This window comes from Bubalus kerabau, chromosome 15 (assembly GCF_029407905.1).
Source record: "Bubalus kerabau isolate K-KA32 ecotype Philippines breed swamp buffalo chromosome 15, PCC_UOA_SB_1v2, whole genome shotgun sequence".
Lineage (NCBI taxonomy): Eukaryota > Metazoa > Chordata > Mammalia > Artiodactyla > Bovidae > Bubalus > Bubalus kerabau.
The window spans coordinates 25,706,672-25,729,313 of record NC_073638.1 but is presented as its reverse complement, the minus strand read 5'-3'; the positions used below and the strand labels follow the sequence as shown (position 1 = coordinate 25,729,313).

At 40.7% G+C, this 22,642-nt stretch overlaps 1 protein-coding gene across 13 annotated transcripts in view; it reads left to right on the top strand.

Moving 5' to 3' along the window:
• The window catches only part of CADM1 (cell adhesion molecule 1), a 261,293-nt gene that overhangs the window by 185,493 nt on the left and 53,158 nt on the right, over window positions 1-22,642 (top strand). For all 13 annotated transcript variants that reach the window (XM_055548137.1, XM_055548143.1, XM_055548139.1 and 10 more), the window contains exons 2-5: window positions 9,357-9,503; window positions 11,100-11,252; window positions 18,902-19,039; window positions 21,500-21,658. In XM_055548137.1, coding sequence (XP_055404112.1) covers window positions 9,357-9,503; window positions 11,100-11,252; window positions 18,902-19,039; window positions 21,500-21,658 — 597 coding nt within the window. The remainder of the gene's footprint in view (window positions 1-9,356; window positions 9,504-11,099; window positions 11,253-18,901; window positions 19,040-21,499; window positions 21,659-22,642) is intronic.

Sequence of the window (22,642 nt, the reverse complement as noted above, 5' to 3'; positions counted from 1 at the left end):
TCTTTAACCCCCTTGTGGTTGCCTGAACAGTGATTAATGAACTCGATATGATTCCTTGCAGACTTTTCAAAGGGTGGATGAAGGATGGAATTTCAGCCTCTTTTTTGGAAAAAAAAAAAAAAAAAAAAAAAACCACAGGGCTTTTGCATCATACAGCTTTTAAAATTAATGTCCTTTCTTGAATGCCAAGAAAACAAAAGGAATTTCTCAGAAGTATATGCTGCTTGACACAATAGGCCTTAATTGGTGTCAAGGAGATGTTGGGATGAATGAGGAAATGCCCATTTAGCTGATAAGACTTAAAAGTGGAGCCTTGTTATGAGCTGTCATCTCAACGTGTATTTAAACTATAGCAAAACTGAAACATATTTGCCATATAGATCATAATGACTCCAAAGGAGCCATTATACCCTATTATGTAATTACATAATCAAAGCATGCATAGTAATCAGCTTTTGGAATTCAATGCTAATCAAACATACCTATAGTATGTGTTTAAGCTAAAATAGAGAGCGTTAATTTGCCATTAGTCAACTAAACAAGAATGTGTATACAGAATATTCATGAATAGCTTAATGTTGTGTCAGATGATATTTTTTGTTTTGTATTCAGGGGAAATCAACAAGTTTAATTGAAGAAAAAACCAGCACTGAAGGAAGATTACTCTTTAACTTGCTGTTCAAAAATTTGCCTCACCTTTTACTGATTATAAGAGGAGATTAGATTAAATTCAAATTTTTTTTTTCCCTCCATAAGCGCTAGTGACACAACAGTTACTACATTACGTGAGATTCTTAGGCGATCCTGACTATCTCCATGCCATAGGATAAAGTGTTATGAACACTACACTTGAAACAAGCCTTTAATAAACATATAAACAAACCTTGAACATGTATTACTTTTGTAATTAGAAACAAATCAATAAATGTTATTTAGAAATAGCCAAGAATAGAAATACCTTGATGAGCCATTAGGAACTGTGGCCTCACACTTGCCGCATGATCTCCTCCCTGGATCTCACTGTCTTCATCTGTAAATGAGAGAATTGATCGGCAGATTCCTTTTAGTTGGCTTGCTTTGATTCCACAAGGGTTCTATGAGAAAGAAGATGACATAAAGGAAATGTTTTGGTCCATGCCACATACTATTGCCCACTCAGTTATTTATTGAATTGGTTTAGTTTAACTCTTAAGTTTATGAACTGTATGGTTCGCATTCATAATTATTTTGACCATTGAGTAGACAGTCCTTGGAGCAGACAATCAACAGATTCTACTTTACTGTTTGGGATGGCAAAACATGGGTGAGGATCAAAAAGGTTAAAAGTAGCTTTGTAAACAGCAGACAGATTGAATGCTTTTGATTTTAAATAAATATTCAAGTATTCACAAAGGTATTGCCTCTCTTTGAAATAAAGAGTTGTATTTATGTTGAAGTGTGCGCACCCTTCACCTTAATCCATGGTTGATGGGCCCATCTTTTTCAACAGTGGTTCTCACTGCCTTTTATTTGCACGCTGGGTGACCGAAAATGTTACTGTAATATTGAAAAGGGACTAAATTCTTTCATCAAAAGCTTTCATGGCTTGAACTTCATATAATTTATTTTCAAATTACTTTTACTGTAATTCTTATTAATTCAAATAGGTTTCTGATTTGATATAAAACTCTGTAAATTCAAGGAACAGTTTAATGAAATGAAAGATAGGGTTGAGTCTTTTAAAGGAAATGTACAAAATATGCTGACAATAATTGCTTAGATAGAAATCAGATCTTAATGGCTTTGTTAATGATTTGTAGTGAACACTGTGTTTACGTTGACTTGGGGGAACATAAGCAGTTAGAAAGATTTTTCCCTCTGGATTTCAGCAGAATCTTCTCTTTTTTTTCTCTCTCTCTTCCTGAAATGTACTCAGTTCGAGTGCAAGCTCTCAGAAAAGTTAGCAGGAATCACAGTGCCTCTACGGGTGATGGTTGTATTTGGGTTGGGGTAAAGGCATTTGTCTTTCAAGTTGAGTACGTAACTGACATGGTTGTAAAAATGGGATCCAACAGAAATGAGAATGGGGGAGAAAACATGTGAAGTTTCAAGACACAGAGCTCACATTCCACAGGAAAGAAGGGCTTCGAAATCATGCACCTTTTTTTGACTCCTGAGAATCTGCACTCAGATGCCTCTTAAAGGGAAAGAACTGAGAATCCCAAACCTTGAATTGGTGTGAAATTTCAAGAACTCCGGTGGCTTTTTAAAATTGGTAACTACCATGATCATTAGTAAGATGGTTTTTTTGTTTGGTTGGTTTTTTTTGGACCGCCTGTACTGTTGGTTCACTTTTGTCTATTCAGACAACCAGACTGTGCTGATTTAATGTTAGGTTCAGTCTTCCATACAGCAGAGGGTAAAAAAAAAAAAAGGTTTCCCTAATATGATTTTGCTACTAAAGGAATAGGTCAAGGGACTTTATTTGCTCTTTCTGTGGGCAAACTGTTCGCAGTGAAGAGTCATTGGTGCTCCTTGAAGTCAGTAAGAGTTTACATAGCTGCCATAGTAAAAGCTGAATCCTGTTCTAACTGTGACTTGCCCTTTTATTATAGACTTGACTGGAGAGACTCCCCCAGTGTAAATGAAGTGCTTTATTTATTAACAGCCAGGCGGCGGAGGCCAGAGCGCTCGGTGCTGGCAAATGCCGGCCATGCCGTGGTAATAAAAGCATTCTCCAGGGGCAAAGTGTGCCGAGTGCTGAAAGCAGGAAGCAGTAGTAAGCAAGGTGTTTTACATTCAGGACAGATTCTCTCTCATCTTGAAGTGTGTAATTGTGTTCTGGATAAATTATGGAAAAAAAAAAAAAATCAGAAGTTGCTCATAGGGAAATCACCCTCTTTAAAAACAAGTAAATTTTCCAAGGCAGAGACAGTAGAACCTTGGCAACAGACCCTGGGGTTGGCTGGTTGAAAAGTACAAGCTGTATGGGCGGGAGGAACCGACAGAACTGGATTCTAACATCAGCTTGGCCACTTCGCTGGGTTACATTAGACAGCTTATTTCAGCTTCTTCGTGTCTCAGGTCCTTAAAGTGGGGATGTTGAAAACTCCAAGAGTTTGAGAAGAAAAAACATTCAAAGCCACTAAGAAAGCGCCTAGCATCAGATCAGCCTACGTTTCCTTCCCCCACGTCCCTGTGCCTGAGAATGCCGCTTCTCCTTTCAGCTTCTTGTTTGAAGATTTGCGTCATCCCCCAGTCCAGGCAGTTCTCTTGTTGGTCCGATAGATTCCAGCCCAGGCTAGCATTCTCTGTGATGCCATTTACATAGTGTTTGTAACTAAATGAGGTTTCAGAAAGGAATCCAGGAATTGATGATTGAATTAATAGGGGATTTATGAGTCCACTGCATCCACTCCAGCCCGAACCACCTCAGCTGAAACGGTCTTTAGTGATCATCAGAATAAATTTTAGCTTTTTTTCTGCTTTAGATAAGATGCTTTTTCATTCTTGTCATGAATATCTTGGCAACTTCTAGAGTACTATGGGAGACTTGCTTGTGAGTGAATGGGCCTCTCTAATGCTGAAGTTTTTGTTTTTAGAATTTGTGGGGCAAATAGGTATGTTATAGGGAATTCAGTTGCTGGTATAAATTAAAACCTAGTTTGGTTCTGTCTCTTAAACCTCACCCACATATACCAGTTAGCAGTCAAAAATGTCTGTATGTGTCAGACATTGTTCCACCCTTAAAATAAATTACCTTGCTGCTAACAGCCTTATTTAATGGCTACGGTTATATCGTACCTGCTTGAAGCCTCCTTGATTTCTTTTGCCCAGAACATGTGCTATTTTCTACCTTGACAGTATATCTGCTAATTGAGTTTTAGAAAATCCGAAAGGTTTTTTAAATGGATTATTTAAGAAAGGCACTAGAGTTGCCTGTTTGTATCCTGCTACACATCAAATTGTGTTTTGTAACAACCTAATTGTCATGATATCTATGTCAAGGGGAAATTTATCGAGTCACAGTACACCCTTCTGTTTGGAAGAAGTATTTGAGGATGTGAGCAGAAATTATTTTTACATAAAGGCTTCAGGCGGTTAAGAGGCCTGACATACATATCGTATTTTCATCACTGTCATTCACTTCCTTTGCCTCCAATAAATAGGTCATTATTATTCCATTGCAGCCATCTTCTGATGCTCCAAATATGGAGCTCTGTTTCATATAACTACTGTCCAACTGACCCGTATAATTTATTGGTGATTTTTACAGACCGATACCCTTGGGCCACCACCATCCATCAAGGCACTTTGATATCTTGCAGCACTTCTAATTTTTTAGCATTAGTATTGTAACCATGTTAACATAGCTAGGAAGTGTCATTTTCTGAGACAGTGGACTTTAGGTTGGCCTTAGCAATTTCATAAAAAAAATACAGTAATGATGATGATACCACCATGGATTTGCAGAGCATGTTATGTGCCAGAGCACAGCAAGGGCAAACATTTGCAGATGACAAAAATTTTAACCTGAATGATTTATTCAGTAATGACACATTAAAGGGATCTGATCTTATATTACTTAATTGTAAGTAATAAATAAGAATGTTGAGACTTTTTAAGAAATGAACAAAGAAACGAAAACTCCTCTGGTTCTGTTGTAATACTTATCTTGCTTAAAATACAAAATCACGGTCAACTCCTCTGCTCCCATCTCCTTTGCAGATGTTTCATAACCTTACTATGAATACAGACCAAATATACTAGGGTTCTGAGTAAAGACTAAAATTAAGAGTGGATAGTTATTTCCACAGAAACCATCCCATTAGAGCATAATTGAATTGCAGTTGGCTTCAAGTCCTGTTATCTGCGATGGTGTGCGTGTGTGTGCTCGGTCGTATCTGACTCTTTGCAACCCCATGGACGGTAGCCCACCAGACTCCTCTGTCCATGGAATTTTCTAGGCAAGAATACTGGAGTGGGCCATTTCCTACTCCAGGGGATCTTCCCAACCCAGGGATCGAAGGCATCTCCTGCATTGGCAGGTGGATTCTTTACCACTGAGCCACCTGGAAAAGCCACCTGCATGATGTAGTCAGGATCTATAAGGCCAAAGGGATTAAGGCCTTTTGCTGGATAGCCTTTCCATGTGTTCCTTTTATAAGCTGAAGATTCTTATTTGGTGCTAATAAACTTCCTTGAGGTAGAAGAAATCTCCACAACCCAGCGGACCAGTTTGGTATTCTGATCTCCTCAAGGCAAGTCCCATGACTTGCCACTGTATAGCATTGGAATCATGCAGTTTAATGTTTCCTTAATTTTTGTACTAAATTGGGTTACCAGAGGAAATAGGGTATGGTCCTTTCTGTACAGACCTTCTCAAGGGCCAGCGAAACCACCACGAAAAGCATGCTTGATTGGCAGGAATTCCCTGTCCCTTGTTCTGGTCTCAGATCTGGGAATAAGCTGCTCCCTCCAGCTGGGTTCTAAATTCTGTGTTTGCCACAGTAATCCACCGAGGAAAAAATAAACGTCTCTCCTTTTCCTCTGATCACTCTTCCTCTTTGTTGTTATTCTCTCACACTCTTCAGCCCACTAAGCTTTCACTGCTGAATCAAGCTGGGGAAAATTTACCTTTTTACTCGTTACAAGCCCTGTGGGCCTTGTTCTCACACTCAGGTTAATTCCCTGGATCAGAGGCCTCAAGGTTGGGTTTCATTTTGGTTTGCTCCTCAAGCATCAGGAATTTTTGTTTATCTGTGGCTCTAATAATTTTTTTTTCCCTTATCCCTCTAGTTTCCTCTTTTCTAATCCTCTCCCAGAGGCTGGTCTGTTTCTAGTTGGATTTGGCTTAAAGCCATCTGAGACACCCTTTCTCATACTTCCCCACTGTGTCCTGCCAAAAAAGGATCCTTCAGCAGAAAAATGATAGCAGGTGGAAATCCTCCATTTACTCTAATTGCACCTCTATTTATGCGGTCTCACTTCTTTTTTAGAATAGTATTTATCTTTGACCTTTGTTTCTTAATGTGACAAAGTTTTTTTTAGAGAGTGAATAAGCCACCCTGAGTTGATATATAATTACCTAGAGAGCTCCTTGAGTGCAGGGATCATGATTTCATTCTTGTATTCACACTACTCCCAACACGTATAGTTGCTTAGTTGGGATCTGACATCTAGAGAAGTGATGATGGTGATGATAACAGCTCCCATTTATTCAGCTTTATGAGATGCCAGACACAGGGCCAAATGCTTTACATTTATCATCTTTCTTAATCCTCCCAGCAGCCCTGTGAGATAGCTTTTCATTACTGTCCCCATTTTGCAGATGAGACACTGTCTCAGGGACTTGAAATGGTTTACCTAAGATCTTACAGCTGAAAAGCAATCTCTCCCATCCCCTTCCTGATTGGCCATCATACGTATTGCCTGTACTCTACCTTTTGTTCTGTAAGTGGGGATTAGAGGTCAGTTTTCACCAATACTGCAGCGTCTTACAGGCTAGGACGATGTCATGTACTTCTGTATCCCGTGCTATGCCAGGTGTAGAGTTGGACATTCAACATTATTTCATCTTTTGCTTTTGAAGGATCATTTAGGACATTTCTGAGGGGCCCCGACTGCTTCACTTGTCTTAAGAAACAACAAACTAGAGCAGATCTGGAGATAATCCAGGTATCAGTGGACTGAAAGCCTAGACTTTTGCAGATTTTCTGGGATTTCCCAGGTGGTAAAGAAGCCACCTGCCAATGCAGGTTACCGAAAACACACGGGTTCGATCTGTGAGTTGGGAAGATCTCCTGGAGTAGGAAATGGCAACCCACTCCAGTACTGTTGCCTGGAAAATTCCATGACAGAGGATCCTTGCAGGCCAGAGACCATGGGGTTGCAAAGAGTTGCACAGGACTTAGCCACTAAACAACAACAAAGAGATTTTCTAACTGGCTGGAAGAGTGTAGTCTATAGAGAGGGCGTGTTTCAGGATTGCCTGGGGCTTTGGGTGAGTCATGAAGAACAGGATAACAAACTGAAGTGTAAGCCTTCCTAGGATTTTATAGAGATTCCAGTCATAGTCAGTTATCCACCCCTACACAATGAATAACAGAGCTGCCTATATTCTGAGAATCTTGACATCCACTAACAAGGTGAGATTGTTTATTGAACCCTCCCTCCTACTTCTATTAAGGGGCCCCTTGAGTTTTCTGTGAGGTGACCAAATAGCTAAAGGATGTGAGGAGGTTGAGTACAGTCATTCCTTCATATCCACGGGGAATTGGTTCCAGGTTCCCCATAGACACCAAAATCCCAGGATGCTCAAGTCCTTTGAAATGTTTACTTTAAGTCATCTCTTGGTGACTTACAATACCCAGTGCAATGTAAATGTTATGTCAGTTCAGTTCAGTTCAGTCGCTCAGTCGTGTCCAACTCTGTGCGATCCCATGAATCGCAGCACGCCAGGCCTCCCTGTCCATCACCAACTCCCGGAGTTCACTGAGACTCACATACATCGAGTCAGTGATGCCATCCAGCCATCTCATCCTCTGTCGTCCCCTTCTCCTGCCCCCAATCCCTCCCAGCATCAGAGTCTTTTCCAATGAGTCAACTCTTCGCATGAGGTGGCCAAAGTATTGGAGTTTCAGCTTTAGCATCAGTCCTTCCAAAGAACACCCAGGGCTGATCTCTTTTAGAATGGACCGGTTGGATCTCCATGCAGTCCAAGGGACTCTCAAGAGTCTTCTCCAACACCACAGTTCAAAAGCATCAATTCTTCGGTGCTCAGCCTTCTTCACAGTCCAACTCTCACATCCATACATGACCACTGGAAAAACCATAGCCTTGACTAGATGGACCTTTGTTGGCAAAGTAATGTCTCTGCTTTTCAATATGCTATCTAGGTTGGTCATAACTTTCCTTCCAAGGAGTAAGTGTCTTTTAATTTCATGGCTGCAGTCACCATCTGCAGTGATTTTGGAGCCCCCAAAAATAAAGTCTGCCTCTGTTTCCACTGTTTCCCCATCTATTTGCCATGAAGTGATGGGACCGGATGCCATGATCTTCATTTTCTGAATGTTGAGTTTTAAGCCAACTTTTTCACTCTCCTCTTTCACTTTCATCAAGAGGGTCTTTAGTTCCTCTTCACTTTCTGCCATAAGGGTGGTGTCATCTGCATATCTGAGGTGATTGATATTTCTCCCGGCAATCTTGATTCCAGCTTGTGTTTCATCCAGTCCAGCGTTTCTCATGATGTACTCTGCATAGAAGTTAAATAAGCAGGGTGACAATATACAGCCTTGATGTACTGCTCTTCCTATTTGGAACCAGTCTGTTGTTCCATGTCCAGTTCTAACTGTTGCTTCCTGACCTGCATAAAGGTTTCTCAAGAGGCAGGTCAGGTGGTCTGGTATTCCCATCTCTTTCAGAATTTTCCACAGTTGATTGTGATCCACACAGTCAAAGGCTTTGGCATAGTCAATAAAGCAGAAGTAGATGTTTTTCTGGAACTCTCTTGCTTGTTCCATGATCCAGTGAATGTTGGCGATTTGATCTCTGGTTCCTCTGCCTTTTCTAAAACCAGCTTGAACATCTGGAAGTTCACGGTTCATGTATTGCTGAAGCCTGGCTTGGAGAATTTTGAGTATTACTTGACTAACGTGTGAGATGAGTGCAATTGTGCGGTAGTTTGAGCATTCTTTGGCATTGCCTTTCTTTGGGATTGGAATGAAAACTGACCTTTGTAAATAGTGGTAAATACATGTAAGTACTATATAAATAGTTGCTGGCGTGTTTCAAAATCAAGTTTTGCTTTGGAGAACTTTCTGAAATTTTTTGTTTTCTTTAGTATTTTCTATCTGTGCTTGGTTGATTTTCAGATGCCCAACTCTCAGATAAGGAAGACTGATATCTGTGTATTTCCCTTACTCCCTTTGTGAGAGGTGCTGTCCCTCATGACAGCCAGTACTCTGCTTTCCTTACCTTTCCAGCATACACGCTGCAAGTAAAGACACCAGAGGCTGGAGCATGGGCATCATAGCTTCTGGGAGCACACTGATTCCAGGCTTTGTTGCTTTTTGCCCCTAGATCTAGCTCAGCTTAATAGACTCTTTTTGTGGACTATGGAGAAAGGTGTGCAAGCCTTGGCAAATGTTGCTGCTTATGTCTATCTTCTTTTTTGGTCATGTGGCTTGCAGGATCTTGGTTCCCTGACCAGGGATTGAACCCTAGCCCTTGGCAGTGAAAGCATGAAGTCCTAACCACTGGACCACCAGGAGATTCCCATTGTGTCTATTTTCTAATTTGCTTCTTGTTTCTAATTTTAACTGATCCTATTAACTAAGTGTTAATTGATGGAATTTTTTTTTCTCCTTTTTTCAAAGGTGATGGACAGAATTTGTTTACGAAAGATGTGACAGTGATTGAAGGAGAAGTTGCCACCATCAGCTGCCAAGTCAATAAGAGTGACGACTCTGTTATTCAACTACTGAATCCCAACAGACAGACCATTTATTTCAGGGACTTCCGGCGTAAGTTTCCATCTCTATAGCATTAGATGACAATTTTTTTCCCCTACATGTTGTCTTGATAAAGAGATTGCCAAGGCCTTTTTTTTTTTTTTTGTCTTTTAATTTAATGTTAGATGCTTAAAGTTTATCAGTTCTTCAGAGGGAAGAAGAGACATGCAATCATAATCTTCCTACTTAATAGAAAGCTTGAATGGTCCTTTTTAAAAGTAAGGCAGTCTTCCTTTGCAATAGGAATTGATTGTAGTAATTCAAGGTGAATTGCAATTGAGTCCCAAATACTTAGCTGACACAAACAACTCAAATAGGGTTAGGCAAGGAAAATATAGCATTCTCAAAGGTAATCTGTTTGGTCTGAAGATTGAAGTTTTCAAGGAATCTGTGCCCATAAAGACAAAACCAAATCTCCTGTCATCTTAGCCTGTGGAAGATGGAGGTGCTCATGGGCTGAAATCCTTCCAAATGTAAGACCACGAAAGCCAATAATGGAAACTTAATTGTATATTATAGCAGTGGTCATATGGGTGCCAGGGCTTGGCAAGAGCAAGAGTTAGGTCTTTCGAAAGATTGCTGTTGAGAGCACCGCTGGCTACAAAGCGGGTTCAGACACGTCGCTTCCTACCTGCTTTTCCCCATTATCCCCGACGCCTCAGAACACTCACGGCCTGTGCAAAGAGTCGACAAACCTAAGGAACGTTAAGGGGATGAAGGAGGGTAAGAGGAGAGAAGCCAGCTTCTCATTCTGAGAATGAATTTTTATCATTAGTATATACTGATCTAACCTTTATCAAATTAATAAAAGGATTTTAAATGGATATTAGAAATCAGTAAAGAGCCCACGTATGTTATTTTTGTGATGACTCTGAATTCCTACTTTATGCCTAATCGGTTTCATACCGTGAAGCTGAATACAGATAGAAACAGGGTCAGAGCTCAGGGCCCCTGAGCCCCAGGTCACAGACGTTGGGCAGCTCCACCTCAAATCACATCAAACGCAGAGATGCATCCCGGTTAAATTGGATTGTTTTGCTATAAAGTTTTTTTTTTTTTTAATGATTTTCATTTTGCTTTTGAAATTACCAATGATTTTAAAAAATTTTTCTCTCATAACATTAGGACCTCTATTTCTTTTAAGGCCTTAGATTTTTAGAGACAATTTAAAAGCCCATGGGTTCTACTCCCTGAAATTTCAGTGCCCAAAGGGGCCTCCTGGCCTGCCCTTTCTTCCTGTTTTCATTCTGCCTATTTCTGATAGAAGATTTGAAACAATTTATGAATCAGTGCTCAAAACTGACAGCAAGAGGTGTGTGTGCGAGAGTGTGTGTGTGTGTGTGTGTGTGTGTGTGTGTGTACAGAAACACACAGCCACGTGTGTGAGTTTCCTTTTCCAGCAGGGACGTTTGTCTACATGCAGATAATGCAGAAGCCCTAAATAAGAACTCAAGAAGGACAAAGTAGTACCCACCAGGTGCAGAACGACTTAATCCGTGTGTCTACTCTGTAGCTGGCTTTCTAGTCCCCTGGCTTTTTCCTCCCCTCTGGAAGGCAAATAGACGGTCGTCTTTCTCACATTGACTAACTCTGTGTTTTGTTTCCCAGCTCTGAAGGACAGCAGGTTCCAGCTGCTGAATTTTTCGAGCAGTGAACTGAAAGTGTCCCTGACAAATGTCTCCATTTCTGATGAAGGAAGGTACTTCTGCCAGCTCTACACTGACCCCCCGCAGGAGAGTTACACCACAATCACAGTCCTGGGTAAGGGCTGCATCAGGGCTTGTCCTCGCAGATGAGAGGGCTCGCGCTTACTGCCAGGTGGCTTCCAGCAGCTAGGAAAAGGTTAATGGTAAATTTTACTGTTTTAGGAAGACTCACCGCCCATCTTGCTGAATTTTAAAAATAGCCTATTTTACCAAACACTCTAAGGAATGGCAATCAGCAGGCTTTATAGATTCCACCTGCTCTTGGGTTTCAACCCTCAAGCTTCAGAAGCAGAGATCAAGAGAATTTAGAGCCCTCAAATGAATCACTCACCACATGCAATGTCATTGCTTCTAACTTCCAGAATTTTTTTTTCCTTCTGTGCAGAAGAGGGGGTGATGGGCTCCTACATCTGCACCCTGTGGCAGAGCTCTGTGATGAAATCCACTTAATGATTTTTCCTTCTGAGTTACATCTCGTTTAATATTGTTGATCTCCTTTTCTTCGGCTTGACTTATTGCCTTGTTTATTGCTCATACTCAAGATGATGCTGTAAAAATCATACCCCATGAACACATACTTTGCCACAAATTGCAACCATTGGACATAAAGGAATGAAGAGCTTCTAGGGAGAGAAGGCTGATACTAAGCAAGGACTGTGGACTCGTTGTTGGGTACACTTCTTCCTCTAACAAGTTGAGTGTCTTCATTCAATGGCCCCCAGCCTTTTTGGCACCAGGGACTGATTTCGAAGAAGACAATTTTTCCATGAACTGAGGGTGGAGGGGGATGGTTTGGGGATGATTCAAGCACATCGCATTTATTGTGCAGTTTATTTCTAATCTAATGCTGCCACTGATCTGACAGGACGTACCAGTCCACGGCCCTGAGACTGGGGACCCCATCTTCATGTATGATCACTAGGTTGTGACTTAAAGCAGAATCCCGGTAGCCAGGTTTCCATGTGTGTGTTTTGACAGAATGAGCAGATATTCCTGGGGTAAAGGTGGTCTGAATTAGTCACCTTTTAGACAAATATATGCTCCAGTACATAACACCAGCTGTTTTTGAAACTGAGTTTTCAAGGATGTACATATAACAAGAGGCAAGATCTCTGATTTACACCTTTGGGAAGATGATGAATCAAAGTCTATTTGAGGCAGCAGACTGCAGCTTTTCAGTGTAATGATATGAAGATTAAAGGGGAAAGATAAATATGAAGGACGTTTTTGCTTAGTGTGTGTGAACATATATGTATTTATGGATGTACGTATTAAGCTGCTGCCTCATTGCTTTATTTAAACACAGCTGTAATAGGGAACATTTTTTTAATTCATTGAACTAAAACGTATCCCTAATGCTTACATATATGTTATTGATAAGAGGAACACTGATTTTAGAAAGTCGTGTTTTATGTCCAGCCATTCTGCTTCCTCCGTGGTCTGTGTTTGATGGTGTATATATATTTATCTTTAATTGCACCTTTGATCCCTTTTAGACGGACAGAAATAGTAAGTGTAGAAGGTTTGGCTGGGATGACTGTTTTGGTATTTGGCGGATGCACCAAAAGTTTTCAGTAGATGTCTTTGTTTGCTTATTGGAGTAAGTCAGTTCAGTTCAGTTCCGTAGCTCAGTCGTGTCCAACTCTTTGCAACCCCATGAATTGCAGCACACCAGGCCTCCCTGTCCATCACCAACTCCCAGAGTTCACTCAGACTCACGTCCATCGAGTCAGTGATGCCATCCAGCCATCTCATCCTCTGTCGTCCCCTTCTCCTCCTGCCCCCAATCCCTCCCAGCATCAGAGTCTTTTCCAATGAGTCAACTCTTCACATAAGGTGGCCAAAGTATTGGAGTTTCAGCTTTAGCATCAGTCCTTCCAAAGAACACCCAGGGCTGATCTCCTTTAGAATGGACCGGTTGGATCTCCATGCAGTCCAAGGGACTCTCAAGAGTCTTCTCCAACACCACAGTTCAAAAGCATCAATTCTTTGGCACTCAGCTTTCTTCACAGTCCAACTCTCACATCCATACATGACCACTGGAAAAACCATAGCCTTGACTAGATGGACCTTTGTTGGCAAAGTAATGTCTCTGCTTTTGAATATGCTATCTAGGTTGGTCATAACTTTTCTTCCAAGGAGTAAGCGTCTTTTAATTTCATGGCTGCAGCCACCATCTGCAGTGATTTTGGAGTAGGTCATTAGCTGCCTAACCTTCAAATTGACCATATTCCCTTTGACCCACCATTGCCTATGGCATGCCCACAAAAGAAAACTAGATGAAATATACTTAAGGCATTTTGAATTTTCAGAATGTTTTGTTTCATATACCTTTAAGTATGAATGTCTTTATTTCAAAGAAAGAGATAACAATAGATATTAGCCATCTTGCCCAGGACAAAGCACATGATGAGAATCAAGAATTTTAGAGTTTGAAACAGACCTTACTCTTCTGGCTCATAGCTCTGGGTCTTCTAGTCTAGGTTGTTTTCAATAAAATCCTGAATGTTGCTGTTTCAAGATTTTCCCTCTGAAGGTAACGTATTTTGTTTGCAGGAGTGTATCTGGTCTTTGGCAAACAGTTCCTGCCTGTCAGTTTTCAGTAGTTGGTACATTTGTTCTCAGACCCACTGGGTCGGTCCAGTTGGACTGAATACACCCAGCACTAGACTTTTGAGAGGCGTTATGTCTGTAATTACTATTACCACTCCATTACTATTGCCTGGAAAATCCCATGGACTGAGAAGTCTGGTAGGCTACAGTCCATGGAGTCGCAAAGAGTCGGACACGACTGAGCGACTTCACTTCACTTCACTTCACTTCATGTCTGTAATCCTTTTGGAGGTCTGCTTAGCCTAGAAGTAATAGGTTTCTTGCTTGTATTGTTTAGAAGCATTAACTTAAAGGTACTTGAAGGCAATACTGGTAGATGTCCCTTTTGCATACATAATGCGTTCATTTAATATTCCTTCCATTGAATTTATTCTAGGATTCCTTGATGGAGTCAAATTGTTATCATCAGTGCTTGAGTCTTTCATATTCCAAAATCTGACAATTTCCACTGATACTCGTGTATTCAAAGCTTCCTTCTAAGGTTTAGCATTTTCAGATATTATAATGAATGAAGAATGATCTATTAGCATCATCTTCATTTCTATCTGTGGTTCTCTGAAAAGGACCCCATATGTACTTACACAGCTGTCAAACTTCTTGATCGGTTGAAGATGCTCATTTTAGTACACGCATCTTTATTAGTCGCTTGAAGCTTTCAGCATAATTATAAGACATAGAGATGGGGATTTGTTAGTTACTATTATGTTTATTATCTTACCCCTGTAAAAACTTAAAACTCTCCTATGATATTTTACATGCATTTTGGTGCCTTTTAGGATATTTATCCACTCCCTCCACTTGTGATGAGTTTGTTCCTGTCTCCAGATCATAGTGTTGTTGCTTAGTCATGTCTGACTCTTGGAATTCCATGGACTGTAACCCACCAGGCTCCTCTGTCAGTGGGATTTCCCAGGCAAGAATACTGGAGCCACCAATTCCTTCTCCAGGGTGTCCTCACAACTCAGGGATTGAACCCGTGTCTCCTGTTTGGCAGGCGGATTCTTTACTGCTGAGCCACCTGAGAATCCAAAGGCATTGTAGTGTAGGACTGTCTTCATAGTACTGTTCATAAGAGGAGATGAAGAAGAGAGAATATACTGCTTTATGATGAATATAGTTACTGATAATAATCACTAATATTATTACAATCCTGTCCTTCTAAGATTAGTGTTCATTCTTAAGATTCCAGGAACAGGAGAATCTAATTATTTTAAAGGGTCTTAAAGTGAGATTCCACTTACTGATCAGCTTTAAGGCTCCTCTTTGTTGTAATTAATGTGGCTCATCTTGATATTGCTGATTTTTTTTTTATGTTGTAGGTGTAATGTTTATAATTAGCACCCATAGATTTGAGGTTAGCTAAGAAGAACCTCGGCATTTGTCTGCTATTTTCTAGTATTTCCCTCTCTGTGACTTGTATTTTTACTTCCATCTCTATGCATCTCCTTACATACATCTTTGGTTATTTTCATTAATGGCTGCAGTTTTTACTAAATGTGTCTGTTTGGTGTACCATGTATAAGTGTATTCTCTGGTTAGTAGCAGTTTTAATTCATTTTTCCTTATAAATGGATTTTTATACTTTACTAACCTCTTTCATATTTGAATAGACATTATGAAGTTAAAGGGAAAACAGGGGAGAATGAATAGACCAAAATAAACTTTAAGATTTTCTTGTCCAAACCCCCTTTTCCCCCCAAAAGATACATTTAAATCACCTCATATTTTCTAACGCTTTCTTGCTTTAAAAAAATCTGAAAGAAGTCAACTTCATAACTGATATCAATGAACCATTCTGACTCACATTATTGGATTTTGTTTTGTATTTGTAAACCAAACAACCCCTACTATACTTGACTGTTTATTCTTCTGAACTTAGTAAAAGTCAGAAATACTGCTCACAATCTTGAGAAAACTGTTTATGGACTTGGAAACAGTCATTCAGCCGTTTCTCAGGACACTCTTCTCAACAATAAACAAGTCCTTTGTTTTTCTACACTGGTCATATTTTCCAATACTTTTGAAGTTTTCCACATGTTTACTTCACCTGTCAAGGAAAAGGTGAGGTCAACTTTGCAGAAGCAGCTAGCATTGGTACAGGAATTCCCAGGAAGGGTTAGGGAACTGTAGATTGTACCTGCTGCAGTAGAGGAAGTAATACCAAACAATGGGTGATCCAGATAAGGATGCTGCCAGTCACGCTCTCAGCCCCTAAACAAAATCTAAGAGACATTGGTAAATTTTCCTCTGGCCTAATTTATATGTTTTTGTTGTAATTTAGTCACTAAGTCATGTCTGATTCCTTGTGTGACCCCATGAACTGCAGCCTGCTGGGCTCCTCTTGTCCATGGGATTTCCCAGGCAAGAATACTGGAGTGGGTTGCCATTTCCTCCTCCAGGGGATCCTCCTGACTCAGGGACTGAACCCATGTCTCCTGCACTGGCAGGCAGATTCTCTACCACTGAGCCACCAGGGAAGCCCTGATTTATACCTGCCCCTCGCCACGTCCTTACTTTGAGTCCCTGGACGTTACTGGTAATGGGAAAGAACACACACTCATCCTTGTGCCGATCTCCAGCTGATGGAGAGAATTAAGTCCTGCTTTCACTAAGAAACACCGCTGAAGGTGAATTGTCAGTGGTGGTTAGAAGGAGCCTGTGAGGAGGAGCCTTCGGGATCACGAAAAAGAAGATGATGGGAAGATACCCAGGAACACAGAGAAAACAGATACCTGACCAACACTGTGTTTGAACATTAATGCCATCAAGACCCGATGGTTGATACTTGCTGGAACCTTTCAACAACTCCTGGATCTGTTCCCCTCGGGAAGATTACCAGAATGACTGTCTAGGTGTTTTCCCCAAAGTTATCCATGCACACTGGAATTGTTTTCAGCCCTCTGTTTTATTTCTGCCTGGACCTTGAAAAGAATTAATACTGTTTGACTTTCATCCCTACATTTGTTGAGAAGACATTTCTAACTCTTTTACTCCTTACTTAGTCCCTTTTTGTCTAAGCCTCTTATTCTCTTCCTCACAGCTCACTGAGACCTTATTTTCTTTAGTCTCAGACAATCTTTTTGTCTGACATTTGCTCTAACAATAACATTTTTTTCAATATTCCCATTATACTTCACTCAGAATTTAGTAGTATTTGTTGGCCCTACACATCTAGTCTCTCAATACATCTCTTGTGTACTCCATATCAACCATCTAGGTACGTGTAATGAAAATCTATAACCCACCTGATTGTCATCTAGGAAGACTAAAGTGCATTGAGGAAATAACTAGCTGAGGCCATCCCATTCACCTTCTGTCCCTTAGAATACTGGCAGACATGCAGCTCCAAATTGGATCTTTGACTGTGTCTCTTTATGCTTATTTTTTCTTAAAATGTAAACTAGGGTAGTTCTTGGCCATGTTTAACTACTCACTGGGGCAATGTCACTTTAGCAACACATCCAGTTGAGCAACTGTGTTAGTTTCCTGTTACAAAGAGAACAAAGAAGAGGCTTGCTTTTGCTCTGATGGTTATATTCCCTCCCGCCACACCCCCCCCCCCATCTATCTTGCTGAGAAACATATACAACAAATCATTTTCCTTTTCCTTTTCCATCATTCTCGATAGAAATTTTCAACTGCTTCAATTCAGTATAAAATTCTTCCTGTGGGTAGAATTTTCACATTGGACTAGAACAGTTGGAAATCCCAAATACACAGTTTAATCCCATAATTTATTGAAGCTGTATCAGAGATTTATTATTCAACTTGATCATCAGGATGGCATGTTTATACATATTTAATTTCTTGTTTCTCTTCGGAGTTGAGGAACTTATTAATCATAAGTCTTAGAACCATCTTAGCTTATTCATGGTGGTCAGGGCACAGATTCTTAGATTCAATCTGCTGAATACAGTATTCTCACTGATTTTTATCTCTAGAAGCTCAGTTGTAAGGTAAGGTTGCACCGTATGTGAAGCTTCCCTGTCACCTCACTTTCAGAAAAGAAAACATGCTTTCTTCATCATCACCATCATCCTGCATACTTCATTCAGCCTTTTAAGCTCCAATATTTTGTTCTAATCATTTCATTACATATATGTTTAATAGGCTTAGAGAAGGGTGGTTTTCATTCTGAAGATGAAATTTACTTACAAACTCAATAATCCTTTTCACCTTTGGTTTTCCAAAATCTGGAGCTTTGGCTTTCAGCATATGGAAAATCATTGCAAATTAACTGGCATTTCCTATATTACTGCATCTTCATAGCTAACAGATTTTATTACTACACCACCCATCAGAGGTCATGATCATATTCTGGATTTTATGAATAATTTTAATTGAATGTAACTGGTTATGAGGCACAGTTTTTCTATGGATGTCTATGGTGAATGATTCTTTTAAGGGACTCCTTGTTTTAGATCTTTGCTGGTTGACTGCAGAATCTTTCATATGAAGAGTGAAATCTAAGGGTTGAATTCAAGGAGAAATATTTTTTTCAGAGACTTCCAGATAAAGAGGATGTCAGTAGTGTGATTTCCTCTTATTTTTTTAATCTACTTCCCCTGGTCAATTTTCTAATGACTGATTGATAACTAACCAAGTGTCTATAGAGGCTTCCCTGGTAGCTTAGATGGTTTGGAGACCTGGGTTTGATTCCTGGGTCAGGAAGATGCCCTGAAGAAGGGAATGGCTACTCACTCCAGTATTCTTGCTTGGAGAATTCCATGGACAGGGGAGCCTGGGGGGCTATACAGTCCATGGGTCACAAAGAGTCAGACACAACTGAGTGACTAACACTTTCACTAGTGCCTATATTGTTGTAGCTTGGTCACGCATAACTTAGGAGTAGAAGACTCGTCATTTTATCAGATAACTTTAGACACAAATTCTAACTTAAGCGATTTTACATAACTTTATTTGATGATGACTTTGTCTTTCTTCTGTTCCCTGCAGTGGCAGTTCGTTTTAAATTCCCAGCAAGAATTATTTATCTCTTTTTCTTAAGAGCAATGGTCCTAATTTCTAATGAATAGAAGAATATGCCCAGAAATAGATTCTGTGTTTAAAAAGGATATGTTTAATTTGTAGTCCCACCACGTAATCTGATGATCGACATCCAGAAAGACACTGCGGTGGAAGGTGAGGAGATTGAAGTCAACTGCACCGCCATGGCCAGCAAACCAGCCACGACCATCCGGTGGTTCAAAGGGAACAAAGAGCTCAAAGGTAAGGTGTGGATTGCCCAGGACTGAGGAAGCCAGTCCCCACTTGGTCCCAGAAGGAGTACATCTTTGTGGACTTAAAAGCAAACACAAAACACACCCCAAAACAAAAATACTCACCTATGTATGGTTTGTCATCAGTTACTAAGTGTGTCTGAGGCCAGAGTGTAAGGGCATTTTATTGTTCTATTCATATCCTTATTCTGTTGTTTTGAGGGTTCACGGTGATATGATGCTTGGTGATAGTAAGCATCTACGTTGCTAGTTGCTTACTGAAAGGCTTAGAGAGAACCAGACCCATAAACTATTGGTTGGCCATGAAGTTCATTTGAGGTTATCTGTGAATGAGATGTTATGGGAAAATCCGAACAAACTTTCTGGCCAATCCAACAGAGCTCTGTAGACCAGTTAGAATCACTGAGTTACCCTCTGAAATCAGACTGGCCCTGACTGTACCCTTAGTTCTCCTTGCTTTTACCCTATGACCCAGAGTAGATCAGGACCCCAAACTTGTGTTGTACATTGGGGGAAAAAAATGCATAGCAGTTTCGGCCATAGCGAATACCAAGTCATTCTAATATCTGTTGGCTGTTTTGACAACCTCCTTTCCTGCAACGGTGGTTATGCTAAGTGGATGAAGAATTTATCTTAACTGTAAACTTGGAGGCACCACTGTTCTTATGAAATCTGTAATTGACTTGCCCATGTCAGCATCCGGTTCTTCTGCAAGGTTCTGATTTTGTGCTGGCAACAGAGGCGGCTCCATTAACCCTGCTTCCGTTGTCTCTCCCTCGGCACTGGGCCATCCAGATCTGCTTCCTGGATCCTTGGATACCTGCCCTCTGAGGCACTGCATTGGCTGAAGGATACAGCTAGTCCCCTCTTGATCCTTTTTTTTTTGGTCAGTTATTCTAAGTTTCTCATGCATGTCTGCATTCTGATTCCTTTCTTTGCAAAAGATTGTCTTGCAAGTAGTACCCAGAACAGAGGACTCAGCAGCTGAACACCCCTGCCTGGTCATTTGACAGAAATGCTTGCTGTGTGCCTCAGTTTCCTCTACAGTGGAGATAATAATGTTTACATACCTTGTGTTATTCTTATAAAGATGAAATGAGTGAATATTTGTAAAACACAGAGCTGATGTCTAAGCTGAGGTAAAGTGCTCTCTATGTGCTTGTTAAATAAATAAAGAGTACCAGGAAGAAAAGAAGTCCTTTTAGAAAGGGGATATAAAAATCTATATCTAGAAACAGAAAAATCTATATATAACGGCTTAAGTTTCAAAAAGCTTGCTCTGTTTTAATCTCCTGTTTCCTAGGTATGGTTTTTGGAAGGAAGGCGTTTCTCATTTCCCCTCTGCTTTTCTGTCTAAGTGAACTGAGCCATTAAATGTGTACCGATAAGTACAAAACATTAAAAGAAAGTTAATGGTGCACCATGTCCCAGGGAGTGCTGAGTTCAGGAAAAGGGCCTCCTTGGCCTATTCATCCGATCCGGAAGCCTCTTCCCTCCTTTTTCGGGTGTTCTTGGACGTGGCCCGCTTCTGGCCTGAAGCCTATATCTCACTTTGCTCTGCCCACTGCCACTGCACTTGTTGTGTTCTTCCAAAAGTCTCCGAGTTTAAACATTTCAATTACAGTTTCAATTATGCCAATCCATCTAGCTACTTTCCCTCTTAATTGTTGCTGATGGGGGTGGGTGAAGGGGGTTGTTTATATCTCTACTCCAATTGAATTACTTAAGGATGTGGATGATGTCCTGGAATTTTTAAACTGCACGACAGCCTAGTAGCTATGCTAAGTTCAGATGGTTGTCAGGGAAAAGAAGTGCTTCTCTTTTCCTCCTCCCAAATGCCTTGAGCAGTCAGATGTCAAAATGGGTCAACTTGCAGCTGCCTTTTTGTGGGAGATTTTTAAGATAGAAGCAGCATGTATTTAAATAAAAACAGTAAATAGTAGGCTTCCCTGGTGGCCCAGTAGATAAGAATCCACCTTGCAATGCAAGGGACACTGGTTCAATCTCTGGTCAAGCCCTGGAAAGATCCCACATGCTGTGGGGCAACTGAGCCCACACACCACAACTACTGAGTCAGCACTCTAGAGCCTGTGCTCCACAACGAGAAGCCCACACACCACAACGAGAGAGCAGCCCTTGCTCACCACCACTGGAGAAAGCAGGGGCACGTAAATGAAGACACAGCACAGCCAAAAATGTAAATAATAGTCAGTAGTATGTGGAGGTGATTTTATCTTAAATACTTTCCCATGAGGCTGAAAAGTAGGAAATTATCTTTTTATCAGTTATGTACCCCCAGATTACCCTTATCCCAAGTGACTTCCATTGTGTGTGTTTGTTAAAATAGTAATAGTGGGCACACGGAGGGAGGGGGGGATATTTAAGAAAAGAGTGAAATTGACTCAGCTCTGGTTTCCTGGTATGTTTCCTGTCTACCCCTGCCCCCCAGGCAAGTCAGAGGTGGAGGAGTGGTCAGACATGTACACTGTGACAAGTCAGCTGATGCTGAAGGTGCACAAGGAGGATGACGGGGTTCCCGTGATCTGTCAGGTGGAGCACCCTGCTGTCACCGGAAACCTGCAGACCCAGCGGTACCTGGAAGTACAGTGTGAGTAGCTGTCCCAGTCCTCTGGCTGCGGTGACAAGCAGCCACAGGCTGGTGGCTCATAAACAACAGAAATGTATTGCTCCCAGTTCTGGAGGCTGGGGAGTCTAAGGTCAAGTTAGCACCATGATCTCGTCCCAGTGACATCCCTCTTCCTGGTTCCTGGCTTGTGCCTTCTGGCTATGTCCTTGCATGGTGGCAGGGCTAGAGATCTCCCTGGAACCACCTTCATAAGGGCACTAAGTCCCACTCGTGAGGGTCCCACCCTCCTGACCTAATCATCTCCCCAAGGCTCTACCATCACACTGGGGATCAGGATTTCAACATACAAGATTTGGTGGGACACAAATACTAAAACCATAGCATTACCCAAGTATTTTATTCTGAGGATATAGAGTAGCAGTTTAAAAAAAAAAAAAAAAACACTTCAGAAGCCACTTATTAAATACATATGTTTTTATATAGTTTAGATAGAATTTTTATCTTGTTGTCTTGGTAGAAAAATAATCAAAGGATTATTTTACTGAAACACTGCCATATTACAGAATGCCAATGAGGATTTTGAAAATGCTACATTTAACCCAAATGTAAAACTTGAAAATATTTCCAATCTGCTCTAGCGCATGACTTAATTAATTAAATTTTGTGAATATTGACTGTAATCATTTCTATGCCAACTTCAAAATCTAGGGTAATTTCCACCCCCTGGCTTTATTAACCCTATCATAAGTGCTGGATTTTTTTTATAGAAGGGATTTTATTCCCAATGAACATCAGCATCTTGTTTTAAATTGCACATTCTCTTCCATTTTAGCTTAAATTATACTGACGAGTTTAAAATTGGAACTCTTTGGGATGGGTGCCACAGTTTTGATGGCTTCATCAATAAAAGCTGGATCATGATATAAGTGAGGTCTCTCCTCTCTGAGACCTGTCTCCTCATCTTCTCCTCTGGACTCTCCTACTTGTGGATAAGAATAAGGTGTT